Source organism: Zonotrichia leucophrys, chromosome 1A, assembly GCF_028769735.1.
Source record: "Zonotrichia leucophrys gambelii isolate GWCS_2022_RI chromosome 1A, RI_Zleu_2.0, whole genome shotgun sequence".
NCBI lineage: Eukaryota > Metazoa > Chordata > Aves > Passeriformes > Passerellidae > Zonotrichia > Zonotrichia leucophrys.
Genome location: NC_088170.1, coordinates 17608336 through 17632881, shown reverse-complemented (window position 1 = coordinate 17632881; position 24546 = coordinate 17608336). Strand labels below are relative to the sequence as shown.

The 24546-nt window shown below is 39.8% G+C and overlaps 1 protein-coding gene across 1 annotated transcript in view; it reads left to right on the top strand.

Moving 5' to 3' along the window:
* Window positions 1-24546, top strand: part of ANO2 (anoctamin 2) — a 148291-nt gene that overhangs the window by 109351 nt on the left and 14394 nt on the right. Inside the window, exons 15-20 of the mRNA XM_064730944.1 lie at window positions 1369-1431; window positions 7237-7438; window positions 11135-11246; window positions 12476-12533; window positions 13388-13488; window positions 20834-20982. Coding sequence (XP_064587014.1) covers window positions 1369-1431; window positions 7237-7438; window positions 11135-11246; window positions 12476-12533; window positions 13388-13488; window positions 20834-20982 — 685 coding nt within the window. The remainder of the gene's footprint in view (window positions 1-1368; window positions 1432-7236; window positions 7439-11134; window positions 11247-12475; window positions 12534-13387; window positions 13489-20833; window positions 20983-24546) is intronic.

Sequence of the window (24546 nt, the reverse complement as noted above, 5' to 3'; positions counted from 1 at the left end):
CTGGACTCTGTGTATGAACTGTAAAGAGTATTTTTGTGCTGTGTACACTGGGCCAAATTATTGGTGCTTCTGGTTGGGTCTGCTGTGCCCCAGTGCTGCCATGACTGTCCCGAAGGAGACGCAGTCACAAGAGGGGCTGCTGAGTAATGATCTCTCCCAGTGTCTGAGGCACCACCACCATGGCAATGGATGTATAAGGCAGGGTTATGTCCTAGGTCTAATTCCACATCCCGGTTAGAAAATCCACAGCTGCATTTCTGCACTTATATGCTGCATTCCTAATTCTACTTTGGGAAAGCTTCTTACAAAGGCAAAACACTCCCAGATTTTTATGTTTATCCATGGGCAATTGTGCCTTGGAAATGGTTTATAGGCAACCTTGGACCTGAATTCTAATCTGATTTAAACTCATTTAAATTCAGAATCACTCTGGGCTAACTCCAGTGTAAGGATAGTACTGGTCCATGGGGCAGCAGCGGTGCTTCACAGAAATACCAACAGCAGCTGGCTTTGTGCCCTTAGTTAATTTGATTATATCGTTTTAGTTTAACTTAAACAAAGCAGCGATCTTATTATTATTTTAAGAAATCTATTTTGAGAGGAGGGAATTGTATTTCTCACATAAATCCATCTTCAAATGTCCTCTTTAGATGTACATGCAGCTGGGGCTGGAGTTGAGTTTGTGTGGGGAGGGAAAAAGTGTACTGGATTTCAATGATCACAGTTGCTTTAAATTATTCAGGGAAGAAGGAGATGCCGTTTATGCATGAAAAAAAACAAGGTTGGCAATGGGGATCAGAGGGGCCTTAGTTTGTAGTTTCCCTCTGCTATAAAGCAAGTACCAGAGGAAGGATTGGGGTGCCTTGCCAATAATTATCTGAGGGGTTATATTTGGTGCTTGTGACCATTAGGAAAAAAATCTGGGTTCAATGGTAGTCAGCATTCTTATCATGGTTTCTGTCTCAAGCACTGTTATTCTGTAGTTTTACAAGAAGCAATTCAAAATAAATGCTTGAATCTTGCTTTGCCTAAATGTGAATTAAAGTCAATCTCAGAAATTTCTCCTGATACGAACTTTAGTAGGACTTGAATACATGTTTTCAAATACTTAAATCATAGTTGCATAGGATATTTTCTTAATTTTGCAGACATTTTCTACATGTCTTATTTACTCTTCCCCTCCTTTATCTTCAGTTAAAATCTACTTTAAAAACATCCGTGTTCTAAATCGCATAATAAACTTCAAAATCACAGCAGGGGAATTGAGAATGGCTCTCAACAACAAATCCTATTAATCATAATATTTCCTGTTGTACAGTTCTGTCACATCTCTTATTTTATGTGTTTTGCCTACAGAATGAAAAGGAGAAACTGACATGGAGTGACCGCATGCCTGGATATGCAGCAAACTTTGGACTGATTTTATTCATGGTAACATACATTTAATTTCTGCTTGTTTATCAGGTGTGAGAAACTTTGCCATGAGCATCTAGAAGGAAACCCTTGAATTGCTGTTCTCAAATATGTTAAAAATCTGAAGGTAAGGTCAGTTTGGGAGAAATGCTAGGAAGGCTCATGGAGCTCAATGCCCACCTCCAGCTTTAATCTCTTTTTCCAAAGGCTGCTTGTGGAAAGTCTGATTTGCTGTTATGCCAGCTGTTCATTACACAAATTCTGCCTCTCCTCCAGGGTTTCTGCTCCATCTCTGTTATCCAGTGAAGGGATAACATTGATGTTTAGTTGTGAGCACAGTATTGCATATGTTGGTCACAGTGATGGTCGGAAAGGTTGAGCCTCTGAACAGGCAACATCCAGGTGAAATAAATCAGTTGCTGATAAATATTTATCCAAGACACATTCAGGGATGGACTGTACAGTAGATCATGGTATACAGTAAGATCATGGTACACAATCCTCCCTTGGGAGCAAGAATCAGGTGTGCAGGACAGCCCCTAAAGTGGGAACACCATTGTCCTAGTCAAAAGTCAAATTTCCAGCAAAACAAACCCATCATGAAGCTACTGGACTTTGTAAACAGCAACAGGAAGGCCTCAGAAACAAACCTTAAATTACATGGTAAAGGATCCCATTATCCATCTGGTTACAGTAATTACTGACTGAAACCTTCCGTTCATACCTACAGTCACTATAAAATGGCAATGAAAGGCCTGTTTACACCATTGCAGCATGTAACTAGGGAAACCCACCTGCGGCCTAATCTATTTTAAGATAGCTAAGTGTATTTCTAATTTACTCAAATTTGCATATACTGCACCAGATGTCCTGAGAAGATTTTATTTCTTTTTCTGACAATCAAATGCTCACATTGAAATGAATGTCTACACCCTTTTAGATATGTTTATATATTTATGAAGAAGTATGCATTGCATATTCAGAATATTTTCTCTACATTTTAGATATGTCCTCTATGGAAGTACTCACAGCATTTTGAGTGAGTTTACCATGCTGTGGCCATACCCAATATTTACTTTTTAGGCAGAATCTCTAAGTGTCATGAGTCACGACTTCACTTAGAGAAGGCCACACTAAGTCTGACTAAGCACACAGCCATGACTGAGCTTTTACAAGTCATTCTTTTGCAGACAAGGTGCTTACATGTGCTCTTGACTTTCACCACATGTTTAATTCTCCTCTAAGCATGAGCCTAAAGTGCTTTCCTGACTCATAACCTAGGTATTACCCTCCCTGCTTACTGAAACATCTCAGAGAGATTTATAAAGGGTTATTACCTACAGTTTGTGAGACGTAAAATGCAGAACTCCAATTCTTCAACTTCTGTTTGTGACTAGTGAAACTAGGCTGACTTTCACCATCTGCAAAGCAGACACAATGATCTTATTTTTGCAATATTTTGAGCATTATGTATATATAAGTACCTACAGGAGACAACTTGCAAACCATGCATGAAATTCAAACCCACTCTTGATGAGGGAGAGCATGCTCTGCTATTCTACATGGATATTGCAAGTTGCTCTTTACTGTATGGGATGTTTCCCTTTTTCCTGCTAGATTAGTTAAAGAGGAATTGGAACGATCAGACTGAAGTGTTGTTGTCAGTCTGTGAAATAGAATTGTACTGAGAAACCTTATTGGGCTTGTTAAGCTCTATTAATATTATTATTCACCCAGATTAATTAGTTTAACTATAAGGCCTATGTACAAAATAAATAATAAAATCTTGAATTTATGTGTGGATGCAGGGGTACAAGAGTCAGACACAGACCTGCACACGAGCAATTTCTAGTGCTGTAAAAGCGATTGTTGAATTTTTAATGCTAGCTTTCCTAGGCCAAAAGGGAAAGGGTGTTCCAAATCTATAGGTGTTTTCCATGAAAATTTCTACATTGCTATAGAGTGATTCTGTTTTATTCAGTCCCTCTTTCCCTGAGATTTACTTTCCCTGGTGATTCCTGAAGCTGGTAATGGTTTTCTTTGTGTAAAATCTTTCCCCTTTTTTTCCCCCTCTTAATTTCCATACTTCTGTTGTGTACTTCACTTTTGTGAATCCTCTTTCAAGAATTGTGTCATGGTCTTTTTTTTTTTTCTGGCTTTTCCTCTGTCTGTATTAAGCTAGGCGTGCTGGTTTTTTTGTTCAAAATGCAGGTCGAAAAAAACCATTCTGTTTGCTTCTCTCATCCAGTCTTACATTACCAAACAATTCCAAGGATTAATTCACACGTGTGGATGCTTTAAAATCTGATCAAGTCCTTTTGTTGTACACAAGGCCTCGCTGGACTGCAGAGGGGGCAGAAAATCCAAGTCTGATTTAAGCTATGCATTTTTGCAGAGATTGTAGGACAGAAATTCACAAGTCGTATTTTTGCAGAGTGAGATCAATGGTAGCAGGAGATTTGGGCTCAGCTGGGCATCTAAAAGCTTTTCTTGAGCGTGATTAACAATAACACAACACAACTTATAAACCCTACATTTAGTAGGCACATGTTGTGGCAGAGATTTCTGAGTTGGTGTAACGATGCTGGTAGTGCTAGATGCTAGGGTGGCATGGAACAATGAATCACTGGGGCTTTTCTTTGTTTGGCTGAGTCAGAGGAAGGAAGAAAATCAGTTTGTGTCAGGCAGAAGAGTTCAGCCTCTTCCACCCTATTCTCACTCACATGGTGTAATATTTGACTCTAGAATAGCTCTACTGGGGGGCCAGAGAACTATCTGGACATTAAATTGTTATCCTACTTGGATGGAGGTAGCAGCCTAGCCCACAGGGTTTTATAGCTTCCTTCTCATATCTAGCTTGCTTGCTTTCCTGTTTGTCTTCATTCTTACCAGGCTCAGTAGGTGACCTTTTCTGCAGCCAATTTTCACATCTGTTTCTAAGCAGTTTAGTCCTGGATGGACTAGTTTAGCTATTCAGGGAAGAAACTGCCATAATGGGGGGGGGAGGAAGGATGGCCAGAGGGAATGTTGGCAATGACAACAAACCCCAAAGTGGGTGCCTGAACAAATGGTGGCCTGCCTGATCAGGAATCTGGGCAGAAGAGGTATTTTCAGGAATGAGAGAAATGCTGTGAAGATACAGGAACCATTCCCTCTTGGTGACTGTCTGGGGAGTGAGAACTGTGCTCACAGTAACTGTGCAGTCCTACAGGCCCTCCTCAATTTTCTCCTCTTGCTGGATGCACAGATAATGAAGACTCCTAAAGGAGTATTTTTCCATCTGTGTCTAAGCAGATGTTTAAATTAAACAGCTGAGCAACTGAGAGTTTCTGAAGCCCTGGTGCATTTGCAAAGCAAATATTTTTGTTCTTTAAACAAATATGACTTTTTTTTTTTTTTTTAGTAATTTTGTACACCTTACTATGGCATTGCATGGATTTGAAAAGGTTGCTACTCTCTCATCCTCCAGGTCAGGAATCCTTAGGTCAGGTTCAAGTTCATTGAACTTTCATGATCTGAAATTTCCTCTTTATCTGTTTAGTGTGGATTGTCCTTGATTCTTCTTCCTTACTGTTAAGATATAATTCCTAAGTGGGAATTCATGGTGGAGAGAGGTGTGTATGGAGGCTCAGGGATCTCATCAGCTCCAGAATGAGGCATCCAATTTCTGATTTTCCTTGTCCACCACCATAGTGAAAAAAATTGCAAAGAAATCCAGGAGAAAAAACCAGGAAGACAGTATTAGGAAGATGATTAAGAAGGAGGAATCTGTTGCTCAACTGAGAAAAAGAAAGGAGCTTAAGGTGTCTGTAAAGGTGGAAGGTGAAGTAAATTAATACCAGGTGCTGGTTTGTTTTCTTCCTTTGTTGGGGATTTACTTTCTACTCTAGTGATTGTAGTGGGGAAGCAAGGAAAAAGTTATGGTTCTTGTGTTCCTGCACCCATTCTGTCACTGCAAGGTAGTTCAGCATGAATGTAATTTTTTTTTTGTCTGTTCATTTGGTAGGTAAGTCAAAAGAAAAATAGATATAAAAACTAGAAATGTTTCCTTGACACAATGAAAACTACAAAACCAAGGGAAATGATATTTTATGTCATTTGAAAAGTTTTCATTTAAACTGTTTCAGGTTCAGGCTTTTGTCATTCAACTTACATTTCATTTAAAATTAATGAAATAGTTCTTTGAAAAGTAAAATTAGATTTTTTCTAGGTCTAACTAGTACTATTTGCTGACAAAACATATTTGAAAATTTCATCTGAAAACTCCAGGACTTTCTCCAAATAAGTAATTCTTAGTATGCTTACTAGTTCTTCATAAAAGTGTGCCCAGTTTTCACCTTCAACCTTTAATAATTTGACTCTGATTCTTGTTGTGGTTCTTTTGCAATAGTTCCTTTTCATTCAACAACCTTCCCCTGCATACAGGAATTCAATAAACTATTGGTGGATCGTTAAAATGAACTGTTAAATTTCCTTAAACCTGTGTTTTGAATCTGGGCCCCTAGGCCCATTTTAATAATTGCAGTAGTCTAATCTTTCACATTGAGGTAGTCTCTTTCATCTGATGATCTCAAGATGTTTTACCTAAAATAATGAATGTACACTGGAATTCTTGCTAAAGGCAAAAAGGAAAGGGAAAAATGTACCTTCTCCCCCTTTTGTGCTGTGATGGTGAAAATTTGCTATTTTTTATTATTGTTTTAATGATTTCTTTTTCATTGTGGATTGGCTTAGATTTTTTTTATTTTAACAGAATACCACAACCCTGTGAAATTCAAGTTCTTCTTGTAGGAACTTGATCTTTAGTAGCAGGGCCAACTTTCCTCATCTCATGGGTCAAAGCTGGCCCACGAAGAATGCCAGGGATACCAAGTGATTTCTTGGACACAAATACAAAGTGAAGCCCTAATAACCCTGCTTAGGTCAGCCTTAAAGGAATAGTAACAGGGGAATAATAACTTTAATTTGTAAGTTGGCACTTCTGCTGTGCACAGGTGAAGCTGTTTGAGCCAGCAAAGCCCATTTACCTGACTGCACATAAATACAGGCCTTTCAGTCCAAGCCATCTGAATCTATTGTCAGATAAAAGATCTTAATTCCTGCTTTTGAACCCAAATTTCACTGCATGAATGATGTGTGTAGCTTTAATCAGAATAGATGTGCCCATCTGCAGGAATCCATGGAACCAGTATAAAAGAATCACAGATTGGTTTGGGTTGAAAGGACCTTAAAGGTATTTTAATTCTAACTCCCTGCCAGGGGCAGGGATGCCACTCACTGGATCAGGACACTCGGGGCCCCATCCACCCTGGCCTTGGTCTCTTCCAGGGATGGGGCAGCCACAGCTTCTCTGGGTAACCTGTGCCAGGCCCTCAGCACCCTCACGGGAAGAATTTCTTCCTAATATCGAACAAAAAATGTCCTCTTTTGGTTTAAAACCATCCTCCCTTTTCTTACCACTACCTGCCTATGTAAAAAGTCACTTTCCCTCCTTTTTATAAGCCTCCTTTAGATGCTGAAAGATGGTATAAGATCTCCCTGAAGCCTTCTCTTTTCCAGGCTAGACAACTATCTCAACTCTCATCCAACTCTCTCAAACTGTCTTCACATGAGAGGTGCTGTGAAGCATCCAGCCCCCTGATCATCTTGTGTCAGTTGAATTGTTGTGCCAGTTTGGAGTGTTGCATCAAATTCCTTATTTCTTATTTATGCTCCTGTTTGCTGGAGAGCCTTTTATTTTGATCACCTGCATGTTGTCACCTCGCACTAAGAAACAGCCCTGTGATGCCAATTCATGGAACAAACTTGTTAATTTGTTTGCAGATCATGCTGGCGTTTTCAGCAGTGTTTGGTGTCATCGTCTACCGAATCACGACAGCAGCAGCCTTGTCCTTCAGCACAAACGAGACAACCAGGTCCAATGTTCGAGTGACTGTGACTGCCACTGCTGTCATCATTAACCTTGTGGTAGTCCTCATCCTCGATGAAATTTATGGAGCTGTGGCCAAATGGCTGACAGAAATTGGTAAAACTGCCTTGCCACATTCCTCATTAATCCATGTATTGACACCAGGGGGTGCAAGGAGGGTCCAAGAGGAGTATTTCCTCCTGGATGGGGCCTGTGAAAACACTCAGGCCTGTGAAGGTACCCCTTTAAGCTAAGAGCTGCAGAAAGTCAGTGGGTTGTTTAAAAAATGTTGATGGCTCTGACAAAGTTACATTGATGTTGTTTCCCTGGTGAAAGTTTTAACTATTTTCTTACTGCTTAAAGGATTTTTTGGTTCCATTTTGGGGACATGTCTGGGCTGGACTTTTTATTAATGATTTTTACTGCAGTTAGTGGTTGGACTTTAAAAGTTTATTTTAAACATCAAAATATTGTTCCAAGCCTGGCTATTTATTTCTTTTGAAGAGAAGTCATTCCTTTGACTCCTATAGAGCTTTAGGCCTAAAGTATTGATTTGTTATATACATTAGGTTAAAGACATTTACTAATAGGAGTTTAGGCTGGGCTTTATTTTATTATATAAATTAGACCAAGAATGTTGACTGATAGCACCTTTACATGAGGTTACTCTTCAGACTTCTGTTCTCATTTTCTTAAAACACTTTTAAATTCACAAATGAAAACATCTCTTTCAGTCCTATTTTTGGAAGAACATTGCAAACTACAGTTTTGCAGTTGTTAGAGGTCCAAGCCTGAATTGTGGAAGTATGATCCTGTTTAGAATAAATTCCTAAAGTATTTGAAAGATATTAAGACAAAGCAATTAATTTTCACAAATTGTCACTTTGGTGGGTTCATTTGTTTATTTCTGTTTTGCACCAGGCTTTGGGCAGGTTGTAACAGGGTTACACAAATGGACTCTTGTTCTAGTAGCATAAATGAGCTCAGGCTCACTGTTCAGGCCAAAATTGTACCCAGATTTTCAGCTTTCACATGACAGACTGCTAACTGTGTGTGACCTGATCAATTCTGTTCACTGCACCTGCCCAGGTAAGAAAGGGCACAAATGTTAAGGAATGACACAGCTCTATGGAAAGAGTAGGAAAAGATAAAGATGAGATTTCTCCAGCAGCTTCTAGGCAGGAGCTGGGAAGTGCTAGGCATTGCCATGGCCTCTCTTTGGGAAGTGCAGGAGAAAAATCTCTCTCTTTTAAATGTGCACCATGCTGAACTGTGAAAGAAACAACAATTTCGTACTTGCTGATTATTTCCCCCCTGTCACTTTGCATTTTATTCTAATCCTGTCATTATTAGGGCAGCATTCCTAACCAATCATCAGATGTTTTGTTTAAGGAGGATCCAGTCAGAATAATCTCTAGTGCTACAAATTACATGAGTTAGAAAGTTCACTCAGGCAGCTTTCTCCAGCGCTAGGCTCAGATGCCAAATGTAATCAAAATGTTTAAAAATATTACAATTCATGCATGCTGATAAATGTTGCTTAACTTGTGAACTCTCATTACTGAGAAGAGAAAAACATTCTCAATTCTCATTTCACACTGCACTTGATCCACAAGTTGAAGAACATACTTGTAGGGCTGAAGGAGTAGCTCTTGACAGCGTAAGTTTCTATTCCTGGCCCAAGTACACTTGAATCTCTGTTCAGGTAAAAAATTACATCAGTAAGCACAAGAATAGCACTGATAGCAACTGGCTTAATCATAGGATCACAGTCATGCATATGCCTCAATACCTCCTCAGTCAGGAGGAAAAGAGTAGGAGTTTTGTCGTTATCAATACAGAGAGCTTGTACAGGGTGGAGCAGGACTCCTGTGGGCCCAGCAGAGTGGGGCACTGATGCCCCTTTATCACAGATCAGACCAGCCAAAGTGCAGATGGTATCCTGCTATTCCCAGGAAGAACAGATTATCTTCAGTAATCAGGTGGTGCCAGACAAGATTTGCAGTTCACTTGTAACTCAGGACCACAGAATGGGTTGGGTTGGAAGGGACCTTGAAGCTCACCCCGTTCCAAGCCCCTGCCATGGGCAGGGACACCTTCCTCTAGCCCAGGTTGCTCCCAGCCCCATCCAGCCTGGTCTTGGACAGTTCCAGGGATGGGGCAGCCACAGCTGATCTGGGCAACCTGTGCCAGGGCCTCACCACCCTCAACGCTTCCTTGAGGCCAAGGAAGAACCAGTAAAATGAGGACAAAATCAAAGCTACTTGTGTTTGTCCCTTGCAAAGGCAACAGCTCCTTTGGAGAGTTCCACCCTTAGCTCAACTCATCCTCCACCTACAAATTTCCAGCTGTCTAATTCTGGCATAACAACCCACCACTGTGTTTAATTTTTTGGGGGATGAGGGAGTTTTCTCTGTTACAAATGCACCTATTCTGGCTGAATGCATTTCTCATGCAGCACATCCGATGAGCTGGAGGACAAATTCTACACATGCCTCTGCAGCTATGGTATAGGATGTCTGAGGGAGCCTCTGGGACCATATATGGTGTGTAAATGTTCATCCAGAGGCTGAGCTCATCCATGCAGGGTGGGGGGGAGGTTCTCTGTAAGGCAGGGTTTAGTATTTTTCTCCCTCAAATGAAAAGTTGCACTGCTGTTATTCGATATTCCTGCTGCCCTGAGCTTTTCTCTTGTGGATCTATTCAGTGTATGAGATTGCCTACAAATTGTTTGAAGGTTTAATTAAGCTTTTTTATACTTATAGGTGGGTTATGCCGTAGGGCTCATCAGGTTGTGCACTGATCTTTTATGAAAATGTCGTTGAAAGTATCACAAAGAAAGTCAGGCAGTGAGGGCTCATTAGGCTTTTCTTTCCCTTTAGTGCTAAAATAATTATGCAGCTTTTTTAAGGAAAAACACCCCAAAACAACAGCAAAGCAAAGAGAACACTCAAACTGTGCCTGAAACAAAACCATACAAGTACAGCAGTATTTTTAATGAAGTCCTTAAGCCAGAGCTCTGGATCTCCTTATTATCCCACACTTTCTTTGTGCCACAGAAATTCAGCCAAGAATGATAAATTTAATCATAAAATTATCTTCTTTCACATTAGATACAGCTCAGGATGAGCAGAGAAACACAAGGGTTTCACCCATATAAGATCTTTAAAAAAGGATTCTACCATCAATTTGAAAAACCTCTGTCTTATACCTGTGCTTTCTGCTGCCAGAAAATTTCCACAGAAATTGAAAATAAATCTGGGAACAGAGTAATGAATACTGAAAATATTAAACCAAGAAATATTGAAATACAGAACATATGTAGTGAATTGGTAACAAAAATATGCCATTATTTTTGCACTTAATTCACTTAATACCATATTCAAAAATGTATTTATTCTTGTATTTAGCATTAAACATTTCAACAATCTCACCAGAGAAAAGAAGGCTTGTGGACTACAAGTTAAGGATGCTTTTAAGGTGGTTTTTTTCTGGTTGAAAGTCTTTGTACTTTGCTTTCAGCATTCCTCAACTGAGAATATGAATGTTTTGTTATTTTAGTTGTGTAACTGTGTAGCAGATATATTCGTGTATGTTAATATCCATTATACAGCAGAGTAATTTATACTGCTTTTGCTTTGTGGAATTGAATACCTCTGGAAATCAGGTCTCAGTGACAGACCTAGTGGCTTTGGCACCAATTAGAGGTACAAAAGAAAAATTAATATAAGCCCCAAGTTTGAAGTTTGGGGATTCAGGGATTTTTATATTTATTACTGATTCAGTTCTCTGGTTTGCTTTTTTTTCCCCCAGAAATACCAAAAACAGAGAAAACATTTGAGGAAAGACTGATTTTGAAGGCATTCCTACTGAAGTTTGTGAATTCTTATGCATCAATTTTTTATGTTGCCTTTTTTAAAGGAAGGTAGGATAAATATCCTTTACATATATATATTTCTGTATATGCATTTTTATATAATGTATCTATATTAGTGAATCTGTGTATAAAAATGGGCACAAAGGCCTGAGAGTGGTCATCTTTGCCAGCTCTGAAAAAATATCTTTGACAGGCTTATCTAAAGTTAATAATTCATTTTGGTTTCTTAAAAAAAGTGTAGTTTTTATAATGAATGGTGGTGCTTACAGGCTTTAACTTTCCACAGTTTAACAAATTTTCCTTGAAGCATCATTTGGCAAAAAAAGGTCTTCCTATTTCATTTAAAATTTTGGAGCTCTTTTTTCTATTACTTTCACATTATTTTACATTATTCTCATGTATCAAATTAAGAAATAACTACAGTCAACTGGCAAATGAAGTGATTGACCAAAAAGCTAATTCAGCTGTCCTGCTAAGTAACTGTGAATTCCTATGGGCTCAGAATCCTTTTATTTTGGGACCCAGTCATACACATGCTTTTGAATGGGAAGCTTAAAAAGATTATTTGCTAAAACTTTGGCAAAAAATGTTTAAAACATCCTCTGGATTCTGTTTACTACATTTTGCTCTTCCTTTTGGGGGCTGTAAAATTTTTTAATCTCTACTCTTCAATAATCTTATCCAGCACCTTTCATTTGAGGATGAATGATGCATTTTGCCAGCCGTTGCAAATATTGTAAGCACCAATGAAAAAAAGTCACCAAATTCTCTCTTTTTTAACCGTATTTTTGTGTTCTATGGTTCCAATAAAGTCAATATCATTGTTTCTCCTGGTGTAGCCAGAAGAGTACAGATGTACAAATAGTACAGATGTACAAATAATTCCATTCAGGGCGTTATTCACATGTAAGAGAATGTGAATTAGGATATGTGTCCCCAGGTTTATTTTCCATCTCTAATCAAGTGAGGTGTTTTTAATTACATTGTTTTATCACTGAAAAATATTTATTAAAATTATTTTATCCAGATGTAGTCGAAAACCATTTATAGAGGCCTATTTCTTTGAAATAATCAAAGCTGAATAGATGCTGAGCCTTTGAAAATTCATGTTTAAGAAGCAGCTTCTGAAATATTTTGATGAAATATTTTGACTAATGCGAATGAATGATCTTGATTTCAAAGTTAACTTATTTTTGTGTTTTTATATTAAATCATGGTGTCAATATTACCTTCTTTTTCTGTTTTTATTCTAGTTTATATATTATTTTTGCTTTCAGGTTTGTTGGCCGTCCTGGTCGTTATGTGTATGTGTTTGAAGGTTACAGGATGGAAGAGGTAAGTACATATGAAATTCAAATTACAAATAAAATCCTTTACACAAAGAAATATGTGTACCTTGTTCAGTGGACTAGAGACAACAGGGGAAAATAGAAAACACATGTTAAAACAAGCGGATAAATCTTTAACTTGAATAAGCAAAACCCAGGGTGTCCATCTAAGGAAACTTTATATTCTTTCTTTCTGCAGTTTTGACTGTTTCACGGTCTTTCTTAGGTGAAGCTTCACCATTTCTGTGCTTTATTACTGGGCACTAAGGCACAAACATCCCATGGTTTGGTTGAGACCTTTGGGAAGTGTGAATCTGGCTTCCCATTCTGCAGATCGCTAAAAGCTTGGCAAATTCAATAGCTTAAAAACCTGGAGCCATTTTGTGCTAAACTTATAAACATTTTTTTTAAATCCCCTCATGAATGGGATTGCTGCTGTGGGTATTCCCTTGAAAGCTGAGAGATGTACTCAAGGTTTGACAATAAAGCTGACATAAAAGTCTTTACAAGATTGAAGGTTTTCTTTCCCCCCCAGGAGAGATCAGGTTGGAAGAGTATTGATGATCCTGCATTATGGTTATTACATTGATTACATAGTAAATATTTTTAAAGGAAATGTAGGAGACCCAGGGCACCATGGGTTGTTTCAGAGCTCTGTGTATTTTCCATAATGAAGTTTAATGAGAGGAGATTAAATACCTTGTCAAACACAGATTTGAAGTAATCAATGAGCTCCATGATCTCACAAAAAGTGGTGGTAGGGACAGTGGGCACATGGAGACACTGGCAGCTCTCCCAAGTGGATATTTAAAAATTAATCCTCTAAATCCCTTCACACTCTCTGGTTTTGTTTAATTGCAGTGTGCTCCAGGAGGCTGTCTGATGGAACTCTGCATTCAGCTGAGCATCATCATGCTTGGAAAGCAACTGATTCAAAACAATCTTTTTGAAATTGGAATCCCGTATGTATCCTGGCCTTTTCCATTATGTGTTACTCCTATGGCACAGTAAATCAAAGCCTTGATCCTTATTCAGATAAATGGGACTTTTGCCACTGACTTCAGTGGGTTCTAATTGAATGTGATGATAAATCACATTTTCGGTTGTGGTGAAATGATCTGGTTGTATTTTATGTTGAATAATTTCTATATCTTCACTAAATGGCTTAAAGAAAATGATGGAATATATGAAGTAATTGATTTAAATTAATTTTAGAAACCAGAGAAAACAGGTAAGGTAAGATAGATCTCCTGGGAGTTTTCAGAGAAGCTTTCAGGACAGCAGCATTGAATACAAATTAGCACAAAGTGGAGGGGAGATATCCTCGGGGAAAGCAATAGCCCATAAAAAATGTTAAAATCTATTACTTGATCTATGACTATTTTATGGGTTTGGGGATGAAATCCACATGTTTCCAAGGTGCCTTTATGTCATTCTGGGATGATGCAGAAGCAAGCAGAGACACTGAAGGCTCAGTGCCTTTCTGCCATGTACTGCTTCAGTGCTCAAATACAGCAGGAAAAATCACCAGTGCCAAGGGGATCTTCAAGCACTAAGAATCCACTGAGAAAGTCCTCCTCCTGCCTCTTGGGAGGTTTGCTTCGTGGTGGCAGTGGCCTGTGAAATGCTGGAGATGAAGAGTCTGGTTTAGACATCTCAGCTCCACTGAAATGAGGCAGAATCTTCGAACTCTGGTGTCAGCAGCTTTCAGGTCACATGCATAAGGCCATGATGATGGTAACTAGAAATTAAGAGGAGTGATTCTTAAAATATATGAAATATATTTGAAATGAGCCCTTTTCCTCCCTTTTCTCAGCAAGAACCTTTTTTTTCCTTGCAAGGAATTTAAATAAAGAGAGAGAAAAAAATTCCCAAACAAATCAGATGTAGATTATGGATGGTTTCATTATTCTTGTGTCAAAGTTTAATAGGAAGGCCTGTTTTGTGTCTGTATCTCATTGAGTTTACATTTTATTTTGAGAAAAGGGTGGTAAATCATTCCCAAAATATCTGACATGTTGAAGGCTTAAAGCTTTCTCAGTGTAAACCTGCTGTAATTTGTTTCTTGTCTTCCAAAAACTTACTGCTACTGGACTTTTTAAATGGGAATTTTATGATGTTACAAATACTGTATTTATTATTTTTGACTCATGAAAGCATGGGTTGATCTAGTCTAAACAGAAAGTCATGTCAAATTATTTTTAATTTCCCCCCCTTTGGTGCAAGAATGTGATAATTTCATCTAATTTTTCTCCCTCAGAACCACTCCCCCAACCTTCATTTAACAAACGGTGGTGGCCTCAATTTTTAAAACTGTTTAAAAACAATCATCCTTTCATCCTCTCCTTCCTAGATAAATACCTCATTTCAGTCACAGGGCTATCTTGTCATATTGGAATAAACATATCTGCTTTTCTTTGCTTGTCTGCATTCCCAAGAAAATTGTGTATGTGTCTGTAGGGTTTGGCCCTTCTCCCCAGACCTATTTGCACCAGAAGAATAACTGAGCACATAATTAAATCAGAGTTAGCCTCCTGTTCCTGAATGGACCACTGTACTAGTTTGGGCTGGTTCCTCAAGGGTACCAGCAGCTGTGTTTTTCATTCCCCCTTGCCTTGTGCCTCTTTGGAGGGAGTGAGAGTCGGGGTGAGTAACACAGATTCTTCCATTGGCTCCCTGTATTTTCACTGTGGGCAGTCCAGGTGCTGCCACCAACCTTCTCCATGTGGAGAGACAGAAGGGAATACAATAAATAGTGATTTGGTCCTCAGAATCTGGCGCTGTCCCCTGCACATCTGTAACATGGAAGCACCTCTCTGCTGAGTTATGTGATGACTCTCATCAAAAAACATTTTCTTCCTCACTGAAGTCTTAGGATTTCAAAGAAGTTTTTTTTTCAGGAAATCTTTTAATTGGATTCACAAAAAAACCCAAGGCGTTTTAGGTGATTTGCAGAAATCACAAATTCCATTTTTGCCTCTTTCTCCTCAAAAACTACTGCTAAGTAGATGATGCAAGCAGCAGTCATCCTTTATGTTGCTAGAACCCCAAAACAGAAAGAACTGGGAAGCATCTTTCCATATCTTCATTCTGCTTAATCCATGGTCAGTACTGGGTGAGGAGGGAAAATTCACATGGCAGCCCTGCATTTTTTGAGTACACATCCTTGCTTTTCCTTCAGTGTTTCTGTAGAAACTGCTGCCGCAGCTATGATAGATAATTGCTGATCTCCTGAACTTTGCATGATTTCTTTTTTTAATTTCTGCATCCAGCTATAGCAAACCAGCTAGGTAAATGCAACAAGATTTGAATTATAGAAAACTAAGCCCTCTTGAACTGAAATGTGTGTTCTGTGGGGCTGGAATTCACAAGTTTAACAGATGTAAATATACCAAAGTTCACTCAGATGTGTCACATACCATCATTCTTTTACTGTTGCCATAGGAATTGACCCTAAAAGGCTGCAGGGCTTGAAAGCCTTAACTGAGAGTTCTTTTAAGACCCTTTTTATTCAGTTTTTTTCTGAACTTACTGAAAAAAACCCATCCATGTGGTTATTTTATTACTCTCTGGTTTTGACCTTGGTGTTAAACCCTTAGGGTGAAATCCTGGCCCTATTGAAGTGAACAGCAAAACTATTGAATTTAGTGAGGCCATGGTTGTGGCCCTTCTATTCAGCATCAATTTCCATCACTTCCTGCAAAATATACTTAAATATGCTGGATGACAATACCAAGAGTTAATAAAATCCATTTAAACACAACCCTTCATAGTTACTATTTCTTATGTAGTTTTTCACCTTTACTAAATTATTCTTAATTAAAGGTTTGGGTGGGGATTTTTTTTCCTTTTTTTTTCTTTTCCTGTTTTTTATTGTAGTTTTCCTCTGACTGAGAAACCAATAAACCCTAAACATAACTGAAACTTGTAGAATCCAGGATATCTGAGTGTGTGAAGGAAGCATGGCTGTACCAAAAATTTGTGTGAGAACAAGAAATTTAGATACTTTTGCTCTTCCCCTGCTTCCTTCTTGTGCTTGTGAATGTGAGAAGGTGTTTATGTGAACTGACTGTAGGAATATGACTGAAGGAAAGCCTGGATCTTCAGTGTTCCTTCCCAAAAGCAGGAAAGAAAATTACAGGCAAGGACACAAGAGTCTGGGTCACTGCTCTTCCTTTTGTCCAGATACAAGTGCTCCAGCTACTCAACCTAGAAATCTTTTCTGTTTAGCTTTCTCTCTGCACCTTTTTATATACAGATCAAAAAGCATCAGCTGGAAGGGGAGCCTTAAAACCCCACCTGTTATAAATAATCCTTTGTTCCTGGAAGCTGGATTCTAGGGGCTTTCTGTCTTTTCATGCAAAACCTCCACATTCATCTCTGTTCTAGCAAGTATTCATAGAATCATGGAATTATAGAAAGGTTTGGTCTGGAATGGAACCTTAAACACCTCCCAGTTCCAATCCCCTGCCATGGGCAGGGACACCTCCCACGATCCCGAGTTGCTCAGAGCCCCATCCAACCTGGCCTTTGACAGTTCCAGGAATGAGACAGCCACAGCTTCTCTGGACAAACTGTCCCAGGGCCTCTCCACCCTCACAGAAAGGAATTTCTTCCCAATATCCCATGTAAACCTTCTCTCTGTCAGTGTGAAGCCATTCCCCCTTTTCCTGAACTCCATCACTTTCAATAGTCTATTTCCATCTTTCCCACAGGTTTCCTTCAGGCATTGGAAGACTCAGTTAAGTCTCTTTGGAGCCTTCTTTATTCCAGGCTGAACAATCCCAATTGTACAGCCACTGAAGACACAAACACTTGTGCCAACAAAGTAATTTTCCTGCATCTGTTCTCTTCGGCCTGCCCTCCAGATGCCTCACCTCTTCAGCCTCTATCTATTCCACTCTCACTCACTCCACAAATTTTTTGTTTTTTCCCAGTCATCATCATTCTTTCTCCTAGATACCCCAAATCCAGCTGCTCCTTCTTACTGTATCAATAGAGAAACTGTTGAATCATCTCTCTGATTTTTGAAAAAGAGCCTTCATCTAATCATCATGTGCTTACAGCCCAGCCAGGATCACTTGGAGCTTGATTTCTCTCTTTTCATCATATTTTTTTCTCAAAATCCTGAGTGTTATTGACAGGTAGTGATTTTATGCTCACTTCAGATGCTTGTTAACATGCATAATGCAGTGCTTATTGTTATACTGGGAATTACAATCAGCATAATTCAACCATGTTCCCACCTCTTACCTAATACAATAATTTGGTGCCAATCCCCTCTGAGAAGCTGCAGTGTCATTTTTAACTGCTCTAGACACAGCCTGATAAAAACCTGGTAATTTTTTTTCTTTCTCACCCTGCATTGATTCTTCTCACATGCTGTTCAGTTTCCTTAAGGGTGCACCTTGCTTTTTGACATTCCCTGACAAAACAACCAGAAATAATGGCTATTCTACAGCTCTACAGTTTTCCCTCTTTGCTCAGATCTGTGTGGAATCATGAAACATTGCTGCATGAGCCTCTTCAGCACAAAGCTTCTGGGACACTCATCCTGAATGGGCCAACTTACCACTTCCTGACTCTGGGGAGCTGCCCTGTAGGAAAAAAAATCAGAAGCTAAAAGAACTCTTTTTCTGTCAATTTTCTTTAAAAACGTTGATCTGGGTAATTAAGAAACGGCTTCAAACAAAGGCATTTAAAAAGCATGCGCAGTTTTAGCATCACAATCATAAATACAGATAAAGGGTTCTGCAAAACTCATTTTCATTGCCCTATTGCTGCCCATTGCTGTGTAGCTGGAGAATAACATCCTGCAAATCCCTCTTCTCTGTTCCTTTAACTTTCTGACACATTTTTGCTTGGTTTCAAACTTCACATGCTTGGATATGATACAAAGGTACTTTTTGTTTTTTGTGGAAAATTTGAAGTAATTGGTTTGGCTTGCTTTCAGTCAGTTGATCTTTAAAAAAAAAAAAAGACAACACAAAAAACCATAAAAAGAAGCATGCAGACACTCTTCAAAGCTGAACTTCAAATGGTTAAAGTTGCTGTTCATCATGCCTGGCTTAGAGATAACCAGATGAAAAATTAAAAATTATTCTGAGCAACTGAGCCCTGGATTTGGTGTATTCCCAAATAAACATTAAAACCAACAACAATTGTTTTATTTACTAGATTCTCCTGGGAGGTGTCTGTATGTATTAATCTCCAGAACTCAATTCTGTGGTGCTGTAGATAAAGGATTAGATCACACGTGCACAGATTTCACATCTAAACACACTCAAATTTTATCTCAGCTGCTGCTGTGCTGTGACAATAAGATCATCTTCACTCTCATCTGCCCACAGAAGTGTGAGAGACATTTACAGCTTGTATCATTTCAATGGAACAGAAATTAGCATTGTCTGGGATCTATTGTTCACCATCCTCTGAGAGTCCCTCACATTAGGAAATTAATTGAGATATGTTGGAAAAACATCTTAAGAATTCTTTGATTATTTTAAATCCTGCCCCAGCCTCCTACCCTTTGAATGCTACATCACCTCTGTCACCGACAAGTTCCCTTGGCTGCCATAAAGGCAGAGGGGAAGAAAGGGAATCTTGTGTCTTGAAATGGCTGAGTTTGCATGATGTAGGAGGTAAAAGTCTTTGAAAGGATCTAATTCTGTCTCGTGAAGCATTTTAAATGTACCCCCACCCTTTCATTAAAACTGTGCAATCTAAGTGTCCTGGTTACCAGTAATGCCAAAGCAGTGATGATGTTACCATCAGACTTGGGAGCTACATCTTCCTTCTACCACAAACAAAATCAGGACTTGTCCTGTTGATTTCTGAAACTTTATGATCCAGGATCTGAAAGGACTTGATGCAATCTAGACCTGTTTAAAGAGTGTCTTCCAATCCCAAATTCCTCCATACTGGTGATGGAATGAAATGGGTCTTGTAAACACTGGTAGGTGCAGAAATTCCTCAGTCACTGTGGGAACACAGTGATCCCATGGCTCAGTGCAAATTTAGGAATGAAGCAATAAACCCACACAGCAAAGTCTTTATTGTGTTTGCCAACTTTTGTTCCTCAACCTTGTCCTGCTACTGAAGCCAGGGTCCAGGAAAGTGGTTCTGCTTCTCTGGAGGTCCAAAGGAAAACCCCTTCTCCCAAATATTCTTGTACCCAGGCCACACACCTACAGTTCAAAGAGTTTATCACAAGCTGTGGGAGAAGATTTTGTGGGAGAGCCGTACTTACACTACTAGCAAAACCTCATTGGAATTAGTCTGGATTTTCACTCATGGCACATACGTGAAGAACTGTAAAATAGTGCCGTATATTTCTGTGGAAGATAAATATCATCTGCAAAAGAAAGATATGCAATAAGTATAAATCTGGCTATTTCATGCTAATTTGACTGTATTTTGCTGCCTTGATTGTGAAGAAATACCTCACTCTACTATTGTGGTTTTCCATGGAAATTTCTCAGTGTATAAAATAGCTTGAAGTTGCTGATGCATGTGTATTTAAAATATCACAAAGGATGGGGGAACACTGGGAAAACTTTACTCTTCATTTAGAAATCATTCATTTTACTCTAATGTATTTGTCAATGTCATTAAATTTGTCCCATTTCAGTAGGACAATGTTTGATATTGCTTTTTCTACTGTCAGTACATTCTTGCACCCTCTTTTTTGGAAACATCCCATAATCACAGAATGGCCTTGGTTGGAAAGGACCTTGAAGCTCATCCATTTCCAGCTCCCTGCCATGGGCAGGGACACCTTCCCCTATCTCAGCTTGCTCAGAGCTCCATCCAACCTGGCATTGAACCCTTCCAGGGATGGGGCAGCTGCAGCTTTTCTGTGCAACCCATCAGCATCTGCAAATTTTTTGACAATAAAATTCTATTGTACTAGAAGTTCCTAATTCTTATATTGAGATGAAAATGTGCCTGTAGTAAAAATGTGGAATGAAATCACTACATTTTGCATTTTGTTAGAAGAGAAGTACTCACTACATTGTTCTTGAGAGTACTAATTACTAATGTTATCTAGGTTCCAGGATCTTCAGGAAGACCCCCTTGGAATATGGTTCTAGAGAGAAAAATAATTATGGAGTACTGGATTCAACTCCACTAGCTTGTATCTGTCAATAAACAACATCTGAACTTTCCCAGGGTGGTGTAAACTCCCCCTGTGATGCACCCAAGTAACACAGGATTAATTATGTGTTGCTGTGCCAAGACTTGGGCCAAATCTTTTAGGGGAAAAAAAAAACCAGACTTAGTTCAATCTGAACTCTTGTTCCTCAGGAAGCTCAAGAAGCTCTTTAGGAAGCTGAAGGATGAAAGAACTGAGGTAAAGGAAATGGACACCAACCAATCCAAAGACCCTCAGCAATGGGATCTCGACTACATCTTGGAGCCTTTCACTGGGCTGACTCCAGAATACATGGAAATGAGTAAGTTTTCAGATTTTTTTTCCTTTTCTACAATAACCATGGCTTTACATAGGACTGAATGCCAGAAGTGGTCATGGGAGAGGGAGAAAAGTACCCAAGCACTTGTAGTTTGCAGAAATTCCATGCGAGCCAGCAGGACTATGAGACTACAACAGTGCCAACAGAGAAATAATGATTTGTGGGGAGGCGTAAGTGGCCAGAAGGTCAGTGTCCGGCTAGCTGGAGGCAAGGGCCAAACGCCTCGCTGCAATTCCTAGCCAGCACCCCTCGGCGTCTGAGGGCCTCTGGCTGTGCTGGCTGCGGACTGGCTCTCACCGCTGGTATGACGAGGCAAGGAGCTGGACACTTCTCCGGGGGTTAACATCGGTTTATTGATGTCACAAGGGAACCAACACAGAGGAACCAACCGGGAAAGTGGCCCCGAATGAAGGGTGAAACAAGATTATAAAGGAAGGAGGTGTATATGGGTGGGATTTACAGGGAACCAATCGGGAAGGGTGAGGGGATGAACTTAACAAAACTGACATTATAGGGAAACCAATAAATACAAAGTAAAGGAGGGGCCCCGGGACCACAGCCAACCACAACCCCCAGTGAGACGAAGGGTCTGGAAAACTGGGAGGAGTGGGGGGGATGATTGACTGGGCCCAGGGAGGAGGAAAAGTTTACTTAAAAGGGGATAAGGGGGAGGAGAAATTATATAACTTGGGTAACAGACACAGACTAAGGGCAGGGGTAACCATAGTAACATAACTGCCAGCTGGGCTATGGCGGGAAAACTGAGGTGGGCATAACCATTTTACACAGAATAGGGGGGAACAATACATAAATTATACAAGAAACTCAGCAACACACTACAACATCTGTTAGTACTTCTGCTGCCAGATTCCAGTGTTCCCAGCTGAGCAAAGTGCACAGAAACCATTTAGTCACAGAATCAGCAGCTATGGTTAGGAGGGATCTCTGGAGATCAGCTGGTCCAACCTCCTGCTCAAAGCAGGGTCAGCTAGAGGATGTTGCTCAGAGACTTGTCCACTTGGGTTTTGAGTATTTCCAGGGATGGAGACTTAACAACTTTTCCTGTATTTGATCACCCTTACTGAGGATTTTTTAATGTTTAAGTTGCCCTCCTTACATTTCCATTGGTGCCCTGTGCCTCTTGTCCTTTCACTGGGTGCCCTTGAGAAGGTTTTAGCTCTATGCTCTCCAACTGGCCACATGGGTAATATCCCCTGAGCCTTTTTTTCCTGTGGTACAGCAATTCCAGTGTTCTCAGCTTCTCCTTGTTCATCTTAAGGTTTATCTTAATGGCTCTCCAGTGGATTCACTGCCGTGTGTCCATGTTTTTCTTCTACTGGGGAGCACAGGCCTGTACCTGCCCCATGAGTAGACCCTGCAGAGGCAGGGAAGGAGAAAGCAGGAATGCTGTGGGTAGGTGAGTAGAAAGGAAAGAAATAATCAAGCAAACTCAAGCTTTAGGCCACACAAGAATTCAGGGAGAACCACAATGGACATGGTGTCTAAAACCAGACATCTGGTTAAATATTGAATGTGGCAACTCCTGTTTTAACACAAGTCACTATTCTCAAAATATCTAAAGAGGAACAAATTTGATGGCAAAAAAATTAAATACCATATATGGTTTATCTCTCTATACAGAAATAATATTTGTTTGTAGATATAATTTATAATTGAATTAAAAATGAATACATTAAAATTTACGGAATGGTGAATTTATGTAATTCTATAATGCCTAAGTGTATACAAGGTATTTTGCATGATGACAGATTTGAGGATGTCTTATTAATATATTTAGGATCCCAGCCTTGTCCTCTCTAGTGCCATCAAGAATCCCTCACCTCCCATTATCTCCCTCTCAATTGTTCCAACTCACCTTAGGATCTTGTCTGTGTTGTCACTTCTGTTATCTTATCCTCTTCTGCACTTAATGATACTTTGTTGAAAAATTATCCTTTAGGACAATTTTTTTTCAATTAGTTACTTCAGCCCGAGATGATTTTTCTTCCTGTAAACTTTAAGCAAGCCTCTTAACAATTTTTGAAGTTGAACAATGGTAAAAAACAAAATAGACATTTTTTCCTGTAAATTTTCTTTTATGTATTTTTGGGCTCAGGAATAACCCAGAAATACCTGTTTTTAACAACCCAAACTTCTTGGTTAGCTAGGTCTAAGGACAAGGAGGACTAAAGTCTAAGGACTTTAGTTACCAGTAACAAATATATACTGGTGTGATGTTTGTCAGCATTGCTTTTGGGTTTGCTGTCAGCGGCCTTGATTCTGCTATGTGAAGAGTGATGCTCCAATGCTGTGATCCCCGCCCCAGCCTGCCAGAGCTTGGACAATGCTCTCAGGAATATGGTGGAATCCCTCTCAGGAATATATGGGGCTGTCCTGTGCAGGGCCAGATGTTAGACTTTGATGGCTCCCTTCCAACTTGGGATATTCTATGATTCCATTCCATGGCTCTGACTTGTACTATCAAGGTATAAACTACTGATATAAATCACTAGACACTAAGCCTGTCATTTAGATCAGTCCCTTGTTCCAGGTTCATAAACTGCAGTGAGCTCCTCAGCCTGCAGCCACTCAGGGGTGATTTAGGGAAAATGAAGAGATTAATTATTGGTCTGAATATTTGTTTACAACAGGAGGATGAGCTTCCCAAGCGGAGAAGCCTCAAAGTATGCCAAACTGTGCCCTGGCTGTGGGATTTGCAGACAAATGTGCAGCAGATGAAAGCCAAGCTGCACCTCCCCAGCCCCAGTTGCTGCCCTGGGTCCATGTCCCTGCTCTCAGCTGTCAGATCCACTGCTCAGACCACCCATGCTGGCAGGAAGCACTTGGTGCAGCTCAGCACTGAACCTGTCAACTGGGATTAATGTCAAGGGCATCATGCTGCAAGAGGCCACTCAGCAGATTATTTATCTATTTCTCTAACTCTGAGCTGGGGACAGTGGGAAGGGAAGCAATGCAGAAGGCCAGAGGAATTTTTTTTTTTTTTCTCCTGAATTGCTTAAAAAGGCAGTATTACTCCAATGCAAGAAGAGGTATGATATTAAGGAAAAGAGAGAAATCTGGCTGCTGTTTCAGAACTTCTTTCTTAGTTTTCACACTGATTTATTCAGGCAACCTCCCTCAGGCATCAGTGGCAATCTAGAATGAAGCAGCTGAAGGAGGAATTGCAGATGGGGCTTTCTGCTTTTGGGGTTTCCCCATGCAGATGGTGATGGGGTTTCATACAGAAGCAGGCAGATTACGTATCCAAGTGTGAGTAGTAACTACATTCAGGTTTGTCCTGCTCCCACTTTTAAGGATGGGTGACATCCTTAGCTAAGACTCTTGCCTTCAAGTCTATCATTCACTAGGCTGTACCCTAATCACAGGCAGTCCTTGCCGTTTTTATCCATATATCCAATCTCTTTTACTGATTTCTGTCAAAACCTGGAGTCTGGCCCACTGCCCACATGGCAAATCACACATTCTCTTTGCACTTCATTATGAAACAAATTAATCCCATTAAGGCAGCACTTATCAGAGGGACAC